A 20,422-nucleotide genomic window follows, 5' to 3' on the forward strand; every position below is an offset into this window, starting at 1 on the left:
CCCGGAATTACTTTGTCAATGGTATAAATGGCCAGTGTAATCATCTCCCGGAATTACTTTGTCAATGGTTTAAATGGCCAGTGTAATCATCTCCTGGAATTACTTTGTCAATGGTTTAAATGGCCAGTGTAATCATCTCCCGGAATTACTTTGTCAATGGTTTAAATGGCCAGTGTAATCATCTCCCGGAATTACTTTGTCAATGGTTTAAATGGCCAGTGTAATCATCTCCTGGAATTACTTTGTCAATGGTTTAAATGGCCAGTGTAATCATCTCCTGGAATTACTTTGTCAATGGTTTAAATGGCCAGTGTAATCATCTCCCGGAATTACTTTGTCAATGGTTTAAATGGCCAGTGTAATCATCTCCCGGAATTACTTTGTCAGTGGTTTAAATGGCCAGTGTAATCATCTCCCGGAATTACTTTGCTAATGGTTTAAATGGCCAGTGTAATCATCTCCCGGAATTACTTTGTCAATGGTTTAAATGGCCAGTGTAATCATCTCCCGGAATTACTTTGTCAATGGTTTAAATGGCCAGTGTAATCATCTCCCGGAATTACTTTGTCAATGGTTTAAATGGCCAGTGTAATCATCTCCCGGAATTACTTTGTCAATGGTTTAAATGGCCAGTGTAATCATCTCCTGGAATTACTTTGTCAATGTGTCAATGTACTTTGCAGTCGATTTGGTTGCCTTTGCAACTTCTTTGACTGTTTTCATTTCTCCATGTGCCTGCATAGAGCGCTGCCTGTCTGTTTACTTTAGAGAAGATTACAAAAATGTCCGCCACAAGGCAAGCAGCACCGAACACTATGAAATAGACTTTAAGATTGATGGCTGGCTGCTGAAGTAAACCAAGTGAAATATGGGGAAATGGCATCAAATGGACACCATCAATAACCCCAGGGAGCTAGCGCATTCCATAGAGTGGGTCAGGGAGGGTAGGAATGGCCATGCACTTCTGACAGAAAGCACTGTCACACAGAGTGACCCTAATGCCAATGACATCTGGAGGTTAGATCACACAAAGCCTGTCTTTCAACCACAGCTTTTACAAGTCCTGGAGGCCAACGCACCAAACCGCCAAGGCAGGAAGTCAATTAGAGACACTTGTGAGTTACAGTCCAAGACAATCGCTATCTTTATAACGCCTTCCGTGTACAGCTAGAAAGAACCGCAGAAGCAATGACCACATCGTAAAGGGCTAAAGAGTTTTAATTATCGTGACATTTCCAAGCCAAGCCTGCTGAAAGGCTGTGGATATGCTCTCTCACCACATGTTCTGGAAAACCACTAGTACATCAACTATCAGAGGAATTAGCCTAGTTAGTGGTGTACCAAATACAGTACTTTTTTTTAATGGTTTTATTTATTAACTTTTATTTAAGCAGGGAGTCTGCAGGGAGTCTGATTAAGACCAAGGTCTCTTCATCAGATGAGCCCTGCATGAACACATCAATACACAACAATTACACTATACATATCTACACATCAATTACACAGTTATGAAAACGTAGGACACTAAAGAGGCCTTTCTACTGACTCTGAAAAACACCAAAAGAAAGATGCCCAGGGTCCCTGCTTATCTGCGTGAGTGTGCCTTAAGCATGCTGCAAGGAGGCAGGAGGACTGCAGATGTGGCCAGGGCAAAAATTGCAATGTCTGTACTGTGAGACGCCTAAGACAGCGCTACAGGGAGACAGGACGGACAGCTGATCGTCCTCCCAGTGGCAAACCATGTGTAACAACACCTGCACAGAATTGGTACTTTCGAACATCACACCTGCGGGAGAGGTACAGGATGGCAACAACAACTGCCCGAGTTACACCAGGAACGCACAATCCCTCCATCAGTGATCAGACTGTCCGCAATAGGCTGAGAGAGGCTGGACTGAGGGCTCGTAGGCCTGTTGTAAGGCAGGTCCTCACCAGACATCACCAGCAACAAAGTCGCCCATGGGCACAAACCCACCGTCGCGGGACCAGACAGGACTGGCAAAAAGTGCTCTTCACTGACAAGTCGCCGTTTTGTCTCACTAGGGGTGATGGTAGGATTTGCGTTATCGTCGAAGGAATGAGCATTTTATACCGAGGCCTGTACTCTGGAGCGGGATCAATTTGGAGGTGGAGGGTCCGTCATGGTCTGGGGCGGTGTGTCACAGCATCATCGGACTGAGCTTGTTGTCATTGCAGGCAATCTCAACGCTGTGTGTCACAGGGAAGACATCCTCCTCCCTCATGTGGTACCCTTCCTGCAGGCTCATTCTGTCATGACCCTCTAGCATGACAACGCCACCAACCATACTGCTCGTTCTGTGTGGGATTTCCTTTAAGACAGGAATGCCAGTGTTCTGCCATGGCCAGCGAAGAGCCCGGATCTCAATCCCATTGAGCACGTCTGGGACCTGTTGGATCACAGGGTGAGGGCTAGGGAACTTGCAGGTGCATTGGTGGAAGAGTGGGGTAACATCTCACAGTATGAACTGGCAAATCTGGTGCAGTCCATGACGAGGAGATGCACTGCAGTACTTAAAGCAGCTGGTGGCCACACCAGATACTGACTGTTACTTTTGATTTTGACCCCCCCTTTGTTCAGGGACACATTATTCCATTTCTGTGGCCACATGTCTGTGGAACTTGTTCAGTTTATGTCTCAGTTGTTGAACCTTGTTATGTTCACACAAATATTTACACGTTAAGTTTATTGAAAATAAATGCAGTTGACAGTGAGAGGACGTTTTACATACACTAAGTTGACTGTGCCTTTAAACAGCTTGGAAAATTCCAGAAAATGATGTCATGGCTTTAGAAGCTTCTGATAGGCTAATTGACATCATTTGATTCAATTGGAGGTGTACCTGTGGATGTATTTCAAGGCCTATCTTCAAACTCAGTGCCTCCTTGCTTGACATCATGGAAAAATCTAAAGAAATCAGCCAAGACCTCAGAAAGAAAATTGTGGACCTCCACAAGTCTGGTTCATCCCTGGGAACAATTTCCAAACGCCGGAAGGTATCACGTCCATCTGTACAAACAATAGTATGCAAGTATAAACACCATGGGACCACACAGCCGTCATACTGCTCAGGAAGGAGACGCGTTCTGTCTCCTAGAGATGAACGTACTTTGGTGCGAAAAGTGCAAATCAATCCCAGAACAACAGCAAAGGACCTTGTGAAGATGCTGGAGGAAACAGGTACAAAAGTATCTATAGCCACAGTAAAACGAGTCCTATATCGACATAACCTGAAAAGCCGCTCAGCAAGGAAGAAGCCACTGCTCCAAACCCGCCATAAAAAGCCAGACTACGGTTCGCAACTGCACATGGGGACAAAGATCGTACTTTTTAGAGAAATGTCCTCTGGTGTGATGAAACAAAAATATAATATATTTTATATATATATATATACACACACACACACACATCAATTACACAGTTCATGAAAAGCAAAACACAATCATAAACAAACACATTCTTCAGTAAAAAAGAAAACTGTATGGTACATACTTCTAGTTTTCACTATAACCATTTGTGTGCAGGCAATATTGTGTAAACTTAGATATGGCATAAACATTTCTATGGCAGGTCTGATTAAATATGACCATACGTCAAGCATAGTCTATGACCGATTTCTTCACCAATGTCTTAAAACTGTGGGAAAATAAATACATGATAAAGTCTCACACAACCCTATGATGGCTGTAGCTCCATATTGCTGGCAGGAGTGTAACTAGGATGGTTGGGAACAGACTCTTCCTCTCCTCCAACACCGCTCACTGGCTTGGCCATATTTCAAAACACAATCAGTCCAACATTCCACATCAAATCTATTAACTCAGCCAGCAATTAATCCCAAACGGGGCGGCTTACTGCAGTAATGGGGAGAGAAGAGGGCTAACTGTTGCTATTCTATTGGTATTAGGGGGAGGAGAGCGTGAAAGCTGATTCCACTCCCTGTCGTTGAGCATACTTTCTTGGGGTTTCTTTCACATATACATTAATGGCTTTAGCTAAGTCATCCGCAACCAATGAGATTCAAACCAATGTTTGAATGGATATACACTGAGTGTACAAAACATTAGGAACACCTTCGTAATATTAAGTGGCACCCCCCTTTGCCCTCAGAACAGCCTCAATTCTTCGGGGCATGTACTCTACAAGGTGTCGAAAGCGTTCCACAGGGATACTGGCCCATGTTGACTCCAATGCCTCCCACAGTTGTATCAAGTTGGCTGGATGTCCTTCGGGTGGTGGACGATTCTTGATACTGAAACTGTTGAATGTGAAAAACCTAGCAGCGTTGCAGTTCTTGACACACTCAAACCGGTGCACCTGGCACCTACTACCAAAATACTTATTTAACCGGTCTTCTTCCCTTCATCTACACTGTTTGAAGTGGATTTAACAAGTGACATAAATAAGGGATCATACAGTGGTTCCTCCTTTAAAAGTTGCAGCGTACAGCGGCGCAGCTTGCATGGTGCCGCAGAATTCTATGGCACGTTATTTAAGTGTGAACCACTGGTACCATTAATGCTAATTATGCGGGCACGCGGGAGACCGGGGTTCAATTCCCTGACGGGGAGGAAGGAGTAGGCTGTCCTTGTTAATAAGAATTTGTTCTTAACCTCTCTGGGATCGCAAGCGTCCCAACAGCCTGTTAAAATGTAGAGTGCCAGATTCAAAAAAAAATCTATAAAATCAAACTTTATTAAATTACACATATAAGATACCAAATTAAAGCTACACTCGTTGTGAATCCAGCCAACATGTCAGATTTCAAAAAGGCTTTTCGGCGAAAGCATAAGATGCTATTATCTGATGATAGTGCAATGGCTACACTCTCTTTGTTGACAATTTCAACCATGCCGGCGCTACTCAAAACGCAGAAATAAAATATAAAACATGCATTACCTTTGACGAGATTCTTTTGTTGGCACTCCAATATGTCCCATAAACATCACAAATGGTCCTTTAGTTCGATTAATTCCGTCCATATATATCCAAATTGTCCATTTATTTGGCGCCGTTGTACCAGGAAAAACAGCCTTCAATTTGCGCAAAATCACGACAAAATATCTAAAAAATTACCTCTAAACTTTGCCAAAACATTTCAAAGTACTTTTGTAATACAACTTAAGGTATTTGTAAACGTTAATAATCGATCAAATTGAAGACGGGTCAATCTGTTTTCAATACAGGATATCAACAAACTCACGGTACTTTTCAAGTCTTGCTCAACTCTCAAACATAAACACACGACGTCACTCCACTTCCGGGTCAATATCTTTCTCAGTTTACTAAGGAAAAACCTTAACCTTTTTCCATACAATGGCGACATCCAGTGGAAGCAGTAGAAACTGCGTGGATAGTGATTAGAATTCTGGTGTGCCCATGATAACCCATTGAACATACAGGAACTTAACAATAAAAAAGTTAGTCCTCAGGGTTTTGACTGCTATATAAGTTCTGTTATACTTACAGATATGATTCAAACAGTTTTAGAAACTTCAGAGTGTTTTCTATCCAAATCTACTAATAATATGCATATCTTATATTCTGGGGATGAGTAGCACGAAGTTGAAATTGCGCACGCTATTTTTCCCTAAGTGAAAACTCTGCACCCTATCCTCAAAACTGACTTGCCTAGTTAAATAAAGGTTACAGTAAGAGCATAACATTTCAACACCCTAACTAATACCCAAACGGAGATTCAGTGAAAATAAAAATCTCATTGATTTATCAAGACCAGTCTCCATGCTTGTCTCAGATCAGCACGAAACGGTGCTAAAATAGTTGTAGGCTTTTGCTTCAAATCCTATTGCTTCTAACTTCAAAATGCTCTTTCAATAAACAAGACCTACACCACTTTTAACAGCACATTACTCAACACTAGTGAGACTCATGTCACCTACGGCAGGCCTACAGTGTATCGAAAAATATGACGTGACTCTCCGCCAATAATTACATATAGAGGATTGGGGCATATTTATGTAATTCACTGATATTTATTCCCATAGTAATTCTTTATGGATCCATAACTAAATAAACATCAGCATTTTGAAAGAGTATTTTTATCATTATTTTATTAATGAAAGCATAAAGATGCCATTATTAGTTACATTGTTTTAGTTTGAACGTGCAGACTGGCACTAAGAACAGAACAGTTTGTTATTTAGAATGATTTATTTCTGTTTTTAGAGGGAGATAAACCAAAAACCTATAGCCATCTCATTGGTCTCCCAGTCGAGGCCGCCATGGGTATTGAACCAGCATCTGTAGCAATACAGCTTGCACTGCTATGCAGTGTCTTAGACCGTCAGGCAACTCAGGCGCTGTACAACGTGACCGTTCGGGAGTGGCCTACAGTTCTAAGAGCAAAATAATCCTAACAAAATAAAATAATAAAAACCTTAGTGTAACAACAGTTCTAGTAAGTAATACTGAAGTCGTGCACAATTATCAGTTTCTATATAGGTTTATGTTGCCCATTCCTTGTCAGTTAGAGACACAGTAGGACGCAAAAGCATAATAAGTACTCTAACTCCCCCTTGTGCTGGTCTGGAGCAATAAAGTGGTGACGCAGGGTACCGTACTAAACCACACATTACCTCTAAGTCCCGCGGCGTAAACTCGCAACTTTTAAAGGAGGAACCACTGTAGCTTTCACCTGGATTCACCTGGTTAGTTTATGTCATGGGAAGAGCTCAGTGTATGTATATTTGTGTGTGTGTATGTATAATTGTTTGTGTGTGTGTGTGTGTGTGTGTGTGTGTGTGTGTGTGTGTGTGTGTGTAGAGGGGCTGAGGTTCAGTATAGTGGATCGCATGAACATGGGGAAGGGGTTTAAAAGACATCCAATCATCACAATCACTGGAGAACATAGCAGAAAACACCAGTAGCAAACTATGCGATCAGTACCAAATCCTCAACACACAATCCACAAATTACCAAAAGAAATAAAGCTCAATTCCATCTCTACACCATAGGCTGATTTCTAAGGGAGACCAAACAGTGGATAAGACGATCCCAATTGTTTACCTTTCTATCTGTGACACAGAGCACACGAAGCAGTGTTGTTTGTCACACTGCCTGGAGTATTCCTCAGGTCGCAGTGGCACAGTGTTGATACATTTTGAATTAATTGGGACAGCTGAAAGAGGCTTAATAGCCACTTAGCTTTGTATATTGTCTCTGTGCTGAACTTGAGCGAGAAAAGAAGCAGAGATGATTGCTAATCAGCTGAGAGAGAGGAAAAGAGTAATTGGACCAAACTGAACTGCAATGTTACCAATTCTAGTAGCATTGGGGCTGAAGAGGAGAAGCACCATTAACGCTCCTTCATTATTACAATTTTTCTTGCTCATTTAGGGAACCGCTCTGAAAAGGGTGAATGATAGAGAGCAACGACTCTTCAGATAAAAGCTGGTCAAATTAGTTTTTAGCAGTTAATCAGAGTCTCTTGAGCCTTGTTCACATTCGCAGTTTGAAGTGATTCAATCCATTTTTTTTGGTGGCATATCTGATTTGAATCCGTTCTTTTTCCTGCAGTCTGCACAGCCAAACAGCATATGGATTTTGATATTTCAAGCCACCTTGGTAGGTGGTTAGAATTCAGATACAAGTCTGATTTCTGGCCATGTGACTTGTGTCTGAACAGTCAAATCTGATTTATTTGCCATCAAGTGGTTTATCTTGTTACTTGCTAGCTACTCTGTTGACAGATTGACAAGAACATGTGGTCGCTAACTAGCTTGTTAATCGTTTACAAACAAATGAGTGACTGTGCTAGAAAGTTAAACAGCTACAGTACCTACCTAGCTAGCTGACTGCTCTGTGGCTAGTCAAAAAATTGTTGTTTTAAAAGTTGGATCATCATATCTTTTGAGACTTTAAAAGTGTTCTTACACTATGATTTTGAACATTCAAGGCAACAGGGAGACGTTCCTGGCAGGCATTGTTGTCACCATAGCTTGCGACATAACTGATAAGTGATAAGAAGCACGAGCACCACCAACAATTTGCCTACACCACTGCGCACACACCCGCAGTTACTATGACAACTAGCGTAGCCATGTCAGCAAATGACTGCTGTCTGAACACACACAAATCCGATTTGGTCACTTGTAACTTGCTGTTTAGTCAGTATTCTAAAAACGGATTTGAAAAACAAAACTGACTTGAGCTTTAAGGCCTGCGGTGTGAACAAGGCTTTAGATTGCTACTCCATGGTGAGAGTTTAGTGGGAGGTTAAAATTAAGTGAGAACCTTCCAACCTTTTTTCCCACACTTTAGTTTTTTTTTCTCCTGCGTGCATGTGTTAAATATAAGCATGATGTACTGTAGTAGATAGGTGATTCTGTGACTTAAATGACAAATAGTGCAAATATAGCAAAAGTGTTTCTCCTCATGTGTCCAGCCTTAGTTCCAGCCTTTTCTCATCCAAACTTCTCCTTACTCAGACAACCAAAATAATAAAGTGCATTTATTAATACCAAGGACGGATAAACAAATCTTGTCTTCAGCTATTTATACAACGGGTGGGTCTAATCCTGAATGCTGGTTAAAAGTGCATTCCAGCTGGTGTCTATTCCACAAGTTACCGCTGGCTAAATCTATGATGTTAAAATGCCTATTTGCGTAATCCACTGTCTCATCAGCCCTACCAGGCAAGTTATGAACTTGATCTCCACTATAAAAAGCATCTAGACATTATCTCACATTTCTTTTAGAATAACATTTCGTTTTCAACAGCGGAGATTTGTACAAACCTTGCTGTCTGTCTCTCCTACATTTGCAACATTGTTTCAACATTCAAATTCGACTTTGTCTCAGGCCTAACAACACCCTGTGTCACTATACCCTCCAAACACCGGATTCTCTGGCATTAAAACTTAAATAAGCCCGTTTCCCCAACTCCAGTCCTCAATAACCCCCAACAGCACACATTTGTGTTGTAGCACTGGACCAACAGACCTGATTCAACTCATCACAGGCTTGATGATTAGTTGACAAGTTGAATCAGGTGTGCTTGTTGAGGGCTACAATGAATAAGTGTGCTGTTGGGGGTACTGGAGGACTGGAGTTGGGAAACACAGGCATAAGCTGCTAAAATGTCTATAGCAGGGACATCAAATCACATTTTATTGGTCACATACACATATTTAGGAGATGTTATCGCGGATGTAGCGAAATGCTTGTGTCCTACTTCCAACAGTACAGTAATATCTACAAATCTAAAAGTAAAATAATGGAAGAAATAAGAAGTATAGAAATATTAGGACGAGCAATGTCAGAGTCCAGGAGTATAAATATACAGTGCCGTGAAAAAGTATTTTTTCCCTTTCTGATTTTCTCTATTTTTGCATATTTTTGATACTGAATCAAATCAAATTTTATTAGTCACATGCGCCGAATACAACAGGTGTAGACCTTACAGTGAAATGCTTGATTACAAGCCCTAACCAAGAGTGCAGTTTAAAAAATAAGAATAAGAAGTCATTAAAGAGCAGCAGTAAAATAACAATAGTGAGACTATATACAGGGGGTACCAGTACAGAGTCAATGTGTGGGGGCACCGGTTAGTTGAGGTAATTGAGGTAATATGTACATGTAGGTAGAGTTATTAAAGTGACTATGCATAGATAATAACAGAGAGTAGCAGCAGCGTAAAAGGGGGGGCTGGGGGGGCAACGCAAATAGTCTGGAATGTTATGAGATCTTCAACCAAAACCTCATATTAGATCAAGAGAACCTGAATTTACATACACCCAATTCCCCTGTGTGAAAAAGTAATTCCCCCTTACACTCAATAACTAGCCGTGCTAACTTTAACTGCAATAACTGCAACCAAATACTTCCTGTAGTTGTTGATCAGTCTCTAACATCGCTGTGGAGGAATTCTGGTCCACTCTTGCATGCAGAACTGCTTTAACTCAGCGACATTTGTGGGTTTTCAAGCATGAACTGCTCGTTTCAAGTCCTTCCACAACATCTCAATTGGGATTAGGTCTGGACTTTGAATATGCTATTTCAAAACTTCAAATGTGTTGCTTTTTAGCCATTTTCATGTAGACTTGATTGTGTGTTTTGGATCATGGTCATGCTGTATGACTCAGCTGCACTTCAGCTTCAGCTCACAGACGGGTGGCCTGACGTTCTCCTGTAGAATTCTCTGATATAGAGCAGAATTCATGCTTCCTTCTATTAAGGCAAGTCGTCCAGGTTCGGAGGAAGCCAAGCATCCCCAAACCATCACACTACCACCACCATGCTTGAACGCTGGTATGAGGTTCTTTCTGTGGAATGCAGTGTTTGGTTTTTGCCAGGCATAATGGGACCCAGCATTGAATAGTCCTTTTCATGGGTACTTCCAAATTGAGTTTTGGCCTATAGGAAGGGAGGAGAAGAATGGAGGCGTGATCTGGCAGAGGATGGCCTTGTAGCCGTCCTGAAAGGGAGAATAGCAATGGTCGAGAGTTTTTGATGCCCGAGATGCCTTAGATTTGCTTATTAAAGTCCCCAGCTACAATAAATGTTCCCTCAGGATAATGTCCAGTGTAGTTCCTTGAGAGCCGTCTTGGTGTCGGCTTGAGGGTGAATATACACGGTTGTGATGATGACCAAAGATAATTCTCTCGGGAGGTAATGGGGATCGGCATTTGATTGTGAGGTATTCTAGGTCGGGTGAACAAAAGGACTTGAGCTCCTGTATGTTACCACAATCACACCATGAGTGGTTAATCATGAAACATATACCTCCGCCTTTCTTTTTCCCCGTAGAGTTCTTTATTCCTGTCATCTCAGGTGTCTATTTTGAAAGGGCCCTCTCAGACAACTGCTAATTTATCTGGTTGAAATCACTCAGTTCAGCAATGCCATGGCAACATATCAATCACAGTGACAGGGAGACAGGATGGGAAGGCACTGTGGCATAGTCACACACACAAACACAGCACCAGACACCCACGGAGTCAGACAGATGGGCAGACTAGGTGTACTGTACAGTAAAGATAATTGCAGAAATATATATAGCTTGCCAGACACACATAGAGAGTCACTCAAAAAGGTGAATATATACTAAGAAAGAAACAGAAGACAGATGCTACAAGAGAAGTATGTAGAGGGGCCAAACAAACACGGCCAAATGATCAAACAGCTGAACTGTTGTTAGAGTACCTGAAACCAGAAGATGACTGGTAAAATCTAGGATTGCATACTGTCCTAACTCAGGATTGGAGCAAGAGAACCAACGTAAAGCACTGAGAGTATTTAACTCTGAGGGAAAATATTTCTCTTTCCCTCCCCTCCTTTCATTTCCCTCGTCTCTCGACCCCTCTCTCCCTCCCTCGTCCCCCTATTTCTCGCTCTCTCTCTCTGTGGTGCCAGCTCCATCATGTCAGTGGGCTGTACCCTCAGCCTGCAGGGCTCTCCTCACACACTGAGGCAACGCAGCTCTGCCGCCCTGCCACTTCAGCTTTTATACACATCAATGGAGCACAGACAACACACCCACACACACACCGAGGCATGTAGACACAAACATGCAATGGACCTTGCACCCTCACATGCATAACCCACATTTACATAGACACATTCACAACCATGTTAATCCCCATATTGTTATTTATCCTCTTGCTCTTTTGCACCCAAGTATCTCTACTTGCACATAATCATCTGCACATCTATCACTCCAGTGTTGATGCTAAATTGTAATTATTTTGGCTTTATGGCCTATTTATTGCCTTACCTCCCCCTACATCTGTACACACTGTCCATAGATTTTTCTATTGTGTTATTGACTGTACGTTTGTTTATGTGTAACTCTGTGTCGTTGTTCTTGTCACACTGCTTTGCTTTGTCTTGGCCAGGTCGCAGTTGTAAATGAGATCTTGTACTCAACTGGCCTACCTGGTTAAATAAAGGTGAACTAAAAAATAAATAAATAAATCTACTGAGGCAACAGAGGGAGGCCCATATACTGCTTCTACTACCAAGTGGAAGCATCACACAGGACCCATGATGCACAGGGGAGGTTCTACTTAGTGTGATAATTGAAACTGTACTTGATCACTGCAGTAAATGTAACAAGGCATGATAAGAGCAGAGGACAAACACAGAGAATGACATTATATCTAGAAATCAGCTGTTACATCTGTGAAGTGAAAAGTACATGCTTCGGCGCTTGCTAAAGATGACAGTTAGTGAGAAGGAAGACCGTGTGCGTGCCAATACGAAACATGACACAGTGGAAGAAGCTCTTGGAGCAACTTGACTGAACCACAAACTGGTTCTGAATGATGACATCTGGGTATGGTGGCCTAAAGCTTATCCACGTCCGGCTCAGGACACCAGCACACAACTCACTCACAGAACACAACACACCGTCTGCTCATTCAGTGAAACTGTTTGACTGGCAGAAGTTAGCCTGGAGACAGCAGACAATTACAGATGTTAGATCTTGAGACAGTTTTCTACAGCAGGGAAATAATCCTGCAGCAGCAGGAAATATGAATTATTTTGTGGATTATAATGAATGGACATTTTTGTAGGGGTTGATACATTTTTCTTTAGGGCAAATCAAGTCAAATTTCAAAGTGGAAATAACAAACTTTAGAAGCCTTTTAAAAACTCAAATACACTACAAGTTTGCATTTACACTACACATTCGCAATTCTCAGCAATAAAAGAGTGATCAAATTAAGATCCCACATCTTGTGGTCTGTTCCTTTCCAGCCACTCATTAGATATATACTATCAACAGGTAAGATTATGTGGGTGGTGAAAAATGACTCTCTCACACATGGGACACAAATCCTTCAGAACTGTTTTGCTGTTGTCATTTTTATTAAGCACAAAGGGATTTACCATGGAAAATGTCACCTCTAAATCAGTGGTTGTCAATCCTGGTCCTGGGGACACAAAGAGGTGCACATTTTTGTTTTTGCCCTAGCACTACACACCTGATTCAAATCATCAAAATCTGATGAGGAGTTGTTGATTTCAATCAGGTGTGTAGTGCTAGGGCAAAAACAAAAATGTGCACCCCTTTGAGTCCCCAGGACCAGGGTCGAGAACCACTGATCTAAATGGTACGTACCTGAAAAAGGTGACGAAAAACTGCACCAGGTCCATGATGCTGTTGTGCTGGGAGAAGGCGATCTATGGGAGGAAGGACAGAGAAAGGAAGTATGTGAGAAGGATAGGAAAGACATTGAAGATGTTACAGTAGACATATTGATAATACCTTGATAAAACATATGTTGTTGACAAGAACACAGAAGTAGACAGAGTTTCCGTTAGAAGAATTCAAGACAGTATTTCATGTAAGAGCACACACTGCAAAGGAGTTCAAGAGGTCAAATGATCATCGAAACATCAATAAAAATAATGTGTAGAAGATTTTAACGGGGGCTGAAATTCCTGATTTAACCTTCGTTTCAATTTTCCTCATTAGGAAATGTGACAGAACGAGATTTGGGACTTGGAGACGTGCTTGATGTGGGTGTCTCTTGTGTTTGTGTTCGAACGTGGGAAACATTAGTACTTTCACACTGCCAAAACAGTACACACAGTCACTCACCCATCTAGATAACTTGAAACATTCTAACCAAGTCTTGTGTCTGGAAGTAGCCCAAACTAGCTAGCCAACTTCTTTCACCAATTAGCTACAACCGGCCGGTGTGTGACTGTAGGAAAATTGGTTTGACTTTGAATAGCCCATCTCTGGGGCTAGATAGGACTGTCAATTCATTGCACAATGTAAATGGAACAATATTTTCATGTTGCACACATTTTAGTCATCTTATTAAATGCTTTCAATATTTGTATATGCATTTCTACTATTTATAGTAGGTTTTTAGGTCATTGAAATTTGGCACTATTGACATTTTAAAATATTGTCCCATGTACATTGTGTAATTTACTGATGGTCCCCAAATAGCCCCATAGGGATACTGAATATCAAACCTAATTGACCATGGGCATTACGATCGGGTTGAGTGCAGCTGCGCTCCGAATTGATGAATACTTCGGTGCTGCCAGTTGTGGGTAGGATTTAAATAAACCCAAGGAAAACTGTTACTGTACCCTTCATTCCGTGACAAAGCATTTTTTCCTAATTATTTAGCAAATCTCAGTTTTGGACGAGACTGACAGATTTTTTCCCCTATTTACACGTTGTAGTAAATTTTGGCAGTAGAATAAATGTTTGACTAATATCGATGTCGCATAGGTCGTTTTCTACCAGATAAGTTGTTTTCCCTGCTCAGGTTATACCTCCCATCCTTTCTAAGCGTTAACGTCGTACTGTTGTCTATACTGCCAGGGGGTTTTCAGTTGTAATCGTGTACACATTCGTTTGAACTTCACTCTTAGATCTGCTATTGTTAGATCAAAAGAGAAGCTCACTGTGTTCTGCTCACCCAGTTCTTTTAGTTCAAATGTGAATTCCATAAACTTGATCAGCTTGGGCTGTTGCGCGATAGCAACCAAAGCCCATGTAAGTCTGTTTATAACATTCCATCATTGGTTATTCTGAGAGTTCCTCATATTGGCATTGGCTGCGACCTCAAGCCCTATGGTGCTAACCTTGGAAAACTAATTCCAATTTGTACTCCTTCCCCTATTACTAATAGGGATAGACCAAATGTTTCAGTTCTATGCAATCTTATAGCCATACCAACTATATCAATATCAACCATCAGACAGGGCCTGCAGCAGGCTGTTGAACGCAGCTTGTTTGAGTTGGAGTTTCCATGTGACTTTAAAAATCGTAAAGGACTTGGGTTGATGCATCTGAACATTAGGCGCTTACTTCCTAAACTGGATTACATCTTCATCTGGGCTATGCAGATGAATCCGGACATTATGGTATTGACTGAAACTTGGATCTCTGGGGACACTCTGGACTCGGATATTAATACTGAGGGTTATAATGTGTACAAACCTGACAGACCGGGTAGAGGTAGTGGAGTGGCCATTTGTTCTATAAAAAATAATTGATTTTCCTTATCGATTTTGGGGGCTAGTATCTTAAGCCTTTGTCTGGGGGAAAATGTATCCATAACTGTTATTGGGGTCTAAGGTCCTCCCACAGTCTACCGTCCTCCCTTGAGGAGTTAACTAGTTTGTCTTCTTTTACTCAATCAGAAGTTACTATCCTGGGGGACCTAGATTATGATTGGGAAATGCAGGCTTCAGACAATATTAAATAAATGTGTAATGATCTAAACCTAAGCCAGTTGGTTACTAAGCCTACACGGCCCAACCCTTAAGTTCCTTCAAAGTCAAATCTGATTGATCTTGTTTTAATAAATACACCAGAGATATATGTTCATACTGGTGTCTTCACCCAAGACATTAGTGACCATTGCCCAGTTGTTTGTGTTAGAAATGTGAGAATAAAAATAAAAAAAAATAAAAAAAATCAGCCTCGTGTCATCACAATGAGGAACTTTAAAAACTTCAGGTAACAGGCTTTTTATTTTTATTTATTTTTATTATCTTTATTTTTGTGACGTTAATTGTATTTCAGCTATGGCAGCTATCCCTGAACCTGATTTAGCTTTAAGCCTTTTTGCATATGTCTTAAATACTATTGTAGTTAATAATGCTCCCTTCAAAATATTAAGAGTTAAAGGTAGATTGAATGCCTGGTACATTCTGGGATGATCAGAAGTGATTCATAAAAGGGATGATGCTTGTGTCAAGGCCAGGAACACAGGCTTAGGACCGGACTGGCAAGCTGTTAAGCAACTGAGGAATCATTGTGTAAGACAAATCAGAAAGGCTACATCTGATTATTATGTAACCGCTCTATCGGATTGTAATGGGAACCTGACAAAATTCTGGAAAACTGTAAATCACTGAAGGATTCTACTTCCTCTTCTTTACCACAACAAATTCATTCAGACACTGGCCTCATTACAGAAAAAAAATGCATTGATGCATTTAAATCACCATTTTATTTCAGCGGAGTATCTTTTTGAAATATCTTTTAAACCTATTCGCAATGATATTGGGCTGGATGCTGATAGGGGAAACTTCCTGAATGATCAGAGAAATTATACTCAAAGCTTTTCTTTTAGGCTATTTACAGGAAAAAAAAGCAATAGACCAGAAATCCACAGGGGCCGACCAATTGGGTCCTGGTCTGCTTAGTGTGCAGGGACAATTATTGTTGGCTCAATAACCCACATTTTTTATTGACATTTTTTATCAGGAAATATTCAAAAATAATGGAAATCAGGTCTTGTGCTGCCACTCCATAAGAAATGGGATAGTAGTGATCTTAATCATTATGGCTCCATTTCAAGGCTTCCTTGTCTAGCTAAGATTCTTGAATCCTTGGTAAATGTACAACTTTGCTCTTTTTATCTGAGAAATGTATTTTGAATGTAAACCAAATCAGGGTTTAGGCCTGGGCGTAGCACTATTACAGCAACCCCTTAGTTGTTAATGATCTTGTCAATACTTTAGACATTAAAATGAAATGTGCTGCTTTGTTTGTGGACCTGTCAAAAGCTTTTGATACTGTTGATCATGCTATTGATACTGTTGGTCAGGCTATTGATACTGTTGACCATGATTTTGATACTGTTGATCATGCTATTTCATTGAACAAGTTGTCCTCGATAGACCTGAGCTCTGACTCCTGTTCATGGTTTAATGATTATCTTAGTGACAGAACTTATGCCATCGTGATTGATCAGAATTTCTTGAAGTGGATAAAGCTGAACCACAGGGGTCGATTTTGGGACCTGTTCTCTTCACTATTTACATAAACACCACTGGTCAATCTGTTAAAAAGTGTAAACTTAATCTTTATGCATATTATATTTTATATAAAGTGCATTTGGAAAGTATTCATACCCCTAGACTTTTTCCACAGACCCCTTCCCATTTTCCGCATTTTGTAACATTACAGCCTTATTCTAAAATGTATTGAATAGTTTCCCCCCCCTCATCAATCTACACACAATACCCCATAATGAAAAAGAAAAAACAGGTTTAGACATTTTTGCAAATTTACAACAAACATTGTTTTTATTCAGAGTATTCAGAACCTTTACTCAGTACTTTGTTGAAGCACCTTTGGTAGCGATTACAGCCACGAGTCTTCTTGGGTATGACGCTATAAGCTTGGCACACCTATATTTAGGGAGTTTCTCCCATTCTTCTCTGCAGATTCTATCAAGCTGTCAGGTTGGATGGGGAGAGTCGCTGCACAGCTATTTTCAAGTCTCTCCTCGATCCTGACGAGTCACCCAGTTCCTGCCACTGAAAAACAATCCCACAGTGTGATGCTTCCACCAACATGCTTCACCGTAGGGATGGTGCCAGGTTTCCTCCAGACGTGACGCTTGGCATTCAGGCCAAAGAGTTTGATCTTGGTTTCATCAGACCAGAGAATCTTGTTTCTAACGGTCTGAGAGTCCTTTAGGAGACTTTTAGTAAACTCCAAGCGGGCTGTCATGTGCCTTTTATTGAGGAGTGGCTTCCGTCTGGCCACTCTACCATAAAGGCCTGATTGCTGGAGTCCCATTTAATAATGGAGGCCACTGTGTTCTTGGGGACCTCCAATGCTGCAGAATTTCTTGGGTACCCTTCCCCAGATCTGTGCCTCGACACGATCCTGTTTCAGAGCTTTACGGACAATTCCTTGGTTTCTGCTCTGACATGCACTGTCAACTGTGGGACCTTATATAGACAGGTGTGTGCCTTTGCAAATCATGTTCAATCAATTGAATTTACCACAAGTGGACTCCAATCAAGTTGTAGAAACATCTTGAGGATGATCAATGGTAACAGGATGCACCTGAGCTAAATTTAGAGTGTCATAGAAGGGAGAGGGTCTGAATACCTATGTAAATATGGTATTTCAGGTTTATATTTTGCAAACATTTCTCAAAACCTGGTTTCACTTTGTCATTATGAGGCATTGTGTGTAGATGTATTGGGGGGGGGATCCATTTTGGGATCCATTTTAGAATAAGGCTGTAATGTAACAAAATGAAGAAAAAGGGAAGGGGTCTGAATATGAATATACAGTGGGGAGAACAAGTATTTGATACACTGCCGATTTTGCAGGTTTTCCTACTTACAAAGCATGTAGTGGTCTGTCATTTTTATCATAGGTACACTTCAACTGTGAGAGACGGAATCTAAAACAAAATCCAGAAAATCACATTGTATGATTTTTAAGTAATTCATTTGCATTTTATTGTGTATCAAATAGTTCTTCTCCCCACTGTATATATACTAACGTTCAGAAATTTGGGGTCACTTAGAAATGTCCTTGTTTTTGAAAGAAAAGCAAATGTTTTGTTCATTAAAAGAACATCAAATTGTTCAGAAATACAGTGTAGACATTGTTAATGTTGTAAATAGCTGGAAACGGCTGATTTTGAATGGAATATCTACATAGGCGTACAGAGGCCCATTATCAGCAACCATCACTCCTGTGTTCCAATGACATGTTGTGTTAGCTAATCCAAGTTTATAATTTTAATAGACTAGTTGAGTATCTGAAGCATCAGCATTTGTGGGTTCGATTACAGGCTCAAAATGGCCAGAAACAAAGACCTGGCCAGAAATGTCCAGAAACTTGTCACAACACAACTGATTGGCTCAAATGCATTAAGGAAAGAAATTCCACAAATTAACTTTTAACAAGAAACACCTGTTAATTGAAATGCATTTCAGGTGACTACCTCATGAAGCTGGTTGAGAGAATGCCAAGAGTGTGCAAAGCTGTCATCAAGGTGGCTACTTTGAAGAATCTCAAATATAAAATATATTTTGATTTATTTAACACTGTTTTGGTTACTACATGATTCCATATGCGCTGTTTCATAGTTTTGATGTCTTCACTATTATTCTACAATGTCTTCCCTATTATTCTACAATGTAGAAAATAGTCAAAATAAAGAAAAACCCAGGAATGAGTAGGTGTATCCAAACTTTTGACTGGTACTGTATATTATCTTCCTTCCCTGCTAATCAGGGCCTGTTCCAGTCAAGGGACACCAGGTGAGTGGGCTCTCTGGACATTACTCAATCATAGTAATGCTTTACCTAAGGCTAGTGGTTGCTATGAACTGTTACATAAGGGGACTACTTTTTCTCTGTGATGCAAACTGCTTTAGCTGCAGCACCATAGGTTCTCTCCCATTACAAGATTAGTATTGGAGTTTCATGACTAAATTTACCACACACATTTTTCACTACTGTGATTTTCTCATGTTTTAGCTCATGCCAGCGGACATTGAATGGCATGTTAATATGTTGGCATGTAACATTTCTCCACAATGTGTTGCTTTATGTTGTTTATCAGTGGCCTGCTTAACCAAGTTTACCTGGACTAAGTGGAAGAAATCCTGTATGATACATACAATGGCAGTAAACACACAGATTAAACTAGAAGGATAAGCATGTGCATTGCTTGCGCTCTGTGGTTTTAGTCTGGGTTTTTATACAAGCACTTTGTGATAACTGTGGAGTTAAAAAGGGCTTTGTAAATACATTTGATTGATTGTTTGACCAAGTCCCCCCTGCTCCCCCACCACAAGCAAAACTAAGTTCACAAACTAACTCAAAAACACCTGTCATTTACTGTATACAGAACCACCCTCTATGCTTTTTTGACTTGGCATCAGTCCCAATGATCAACAATTTATTTTCCCCTTCTCGCCATGACTACAACTGTTCAGTGTTGGGCCACACTGAGCCTGCTGTAATTACAAAGCTACTGCCTTCAGCTACAACTCCTCAAAAGGGTCCGTGCCTACGCTGAAGTCGTTCATAGAAATGTGATCATTTTGCAGGCATAAAATTGATTTTCATCAAGCCAAGAGCAGAAATCCACCTAATAGAAGGGCCATGAGTTGGTTCATTTTGAATGTCCTCCTCACTTTGAACAGAGGGGAAATGGATGCTTTTCCACAGAGGGACTATGTTTCTGGTAGGTAATACTAGTTCCTATACATTAAAGATGAGTCAAGACATAACAATGCATGCACTTTACTTGTCAAAAACCTGGCCATGTCTGAAAAATACCTCTGAGGGTACATTGGCGGCTGAAGGGTTTCCATGATTTACTGGCATGTACGTTTCTAGTGAAATTGCCTCCCAATGAAAAACATTGAGAAAGGGTGATTTTCATCCAGAGGGACACGCCATTAAGAGTGATCTCACATTGTTGCCTTGGTCTGCCGTCAATACACTCTGCCCTCAAGTACACCCGGCTGACGCACGGTGGCGAGGATGGCCATTCAACTTACGACAGCAGCAGTCGGGAAAGCAACAACAATCGATAAGCAGTGCGGGCCCTGTTCTGCAGGAGACGTACAGCGGTAGCGTTATCACCAGGTCGGAGCTGGAACTCGAGCAAATTGTCCATATCACTGCTCCTGACAT

At 40.9% G+C, this 20,422-nt stretch overlaps 1 protein-coding gene across 2 annotated transcripts in view; it reads right to left on the minus strand.

Moving 5' to 3' along the window:
- The window catches only part of LOC120017702 (attractin-like protein 1), a 314,009-nt gene that overhangs the window by 111,394 nt on the left and 182,193 nt on the right, over positions 1 to 20,422 (minus strand). For both annotated transcript variants that reach the window (XM_038960633.1, XM_038960634.1), the window contains one exon: positions 13,104 to 13,165. In XM_038960633.1, the coding sequence (XP_038816561.1) occupies positions 13,104 to 13,165 (62 nt within the window). The remainder of the gene's footprint in view (positions 1 to 13,103; positions 13,166 to 20,422) is intronic.

The sequence above is a fragment of the Salvelinus namaycush genome, chromosome 22, assembly GCF_016432855.1.
Source record: "Salvelinus namaycush isolate Seneca chromosome 22, SaNama_1.0, whole genome shotgun sequence".
Taxonomy (NCBI): domain Eukaryota; kingdom Metazoa; phylum Chordata; class Actinopteri; order Salmoniformes; family Salmonidae; genus Salvelinus; species Salvelinus namaycush.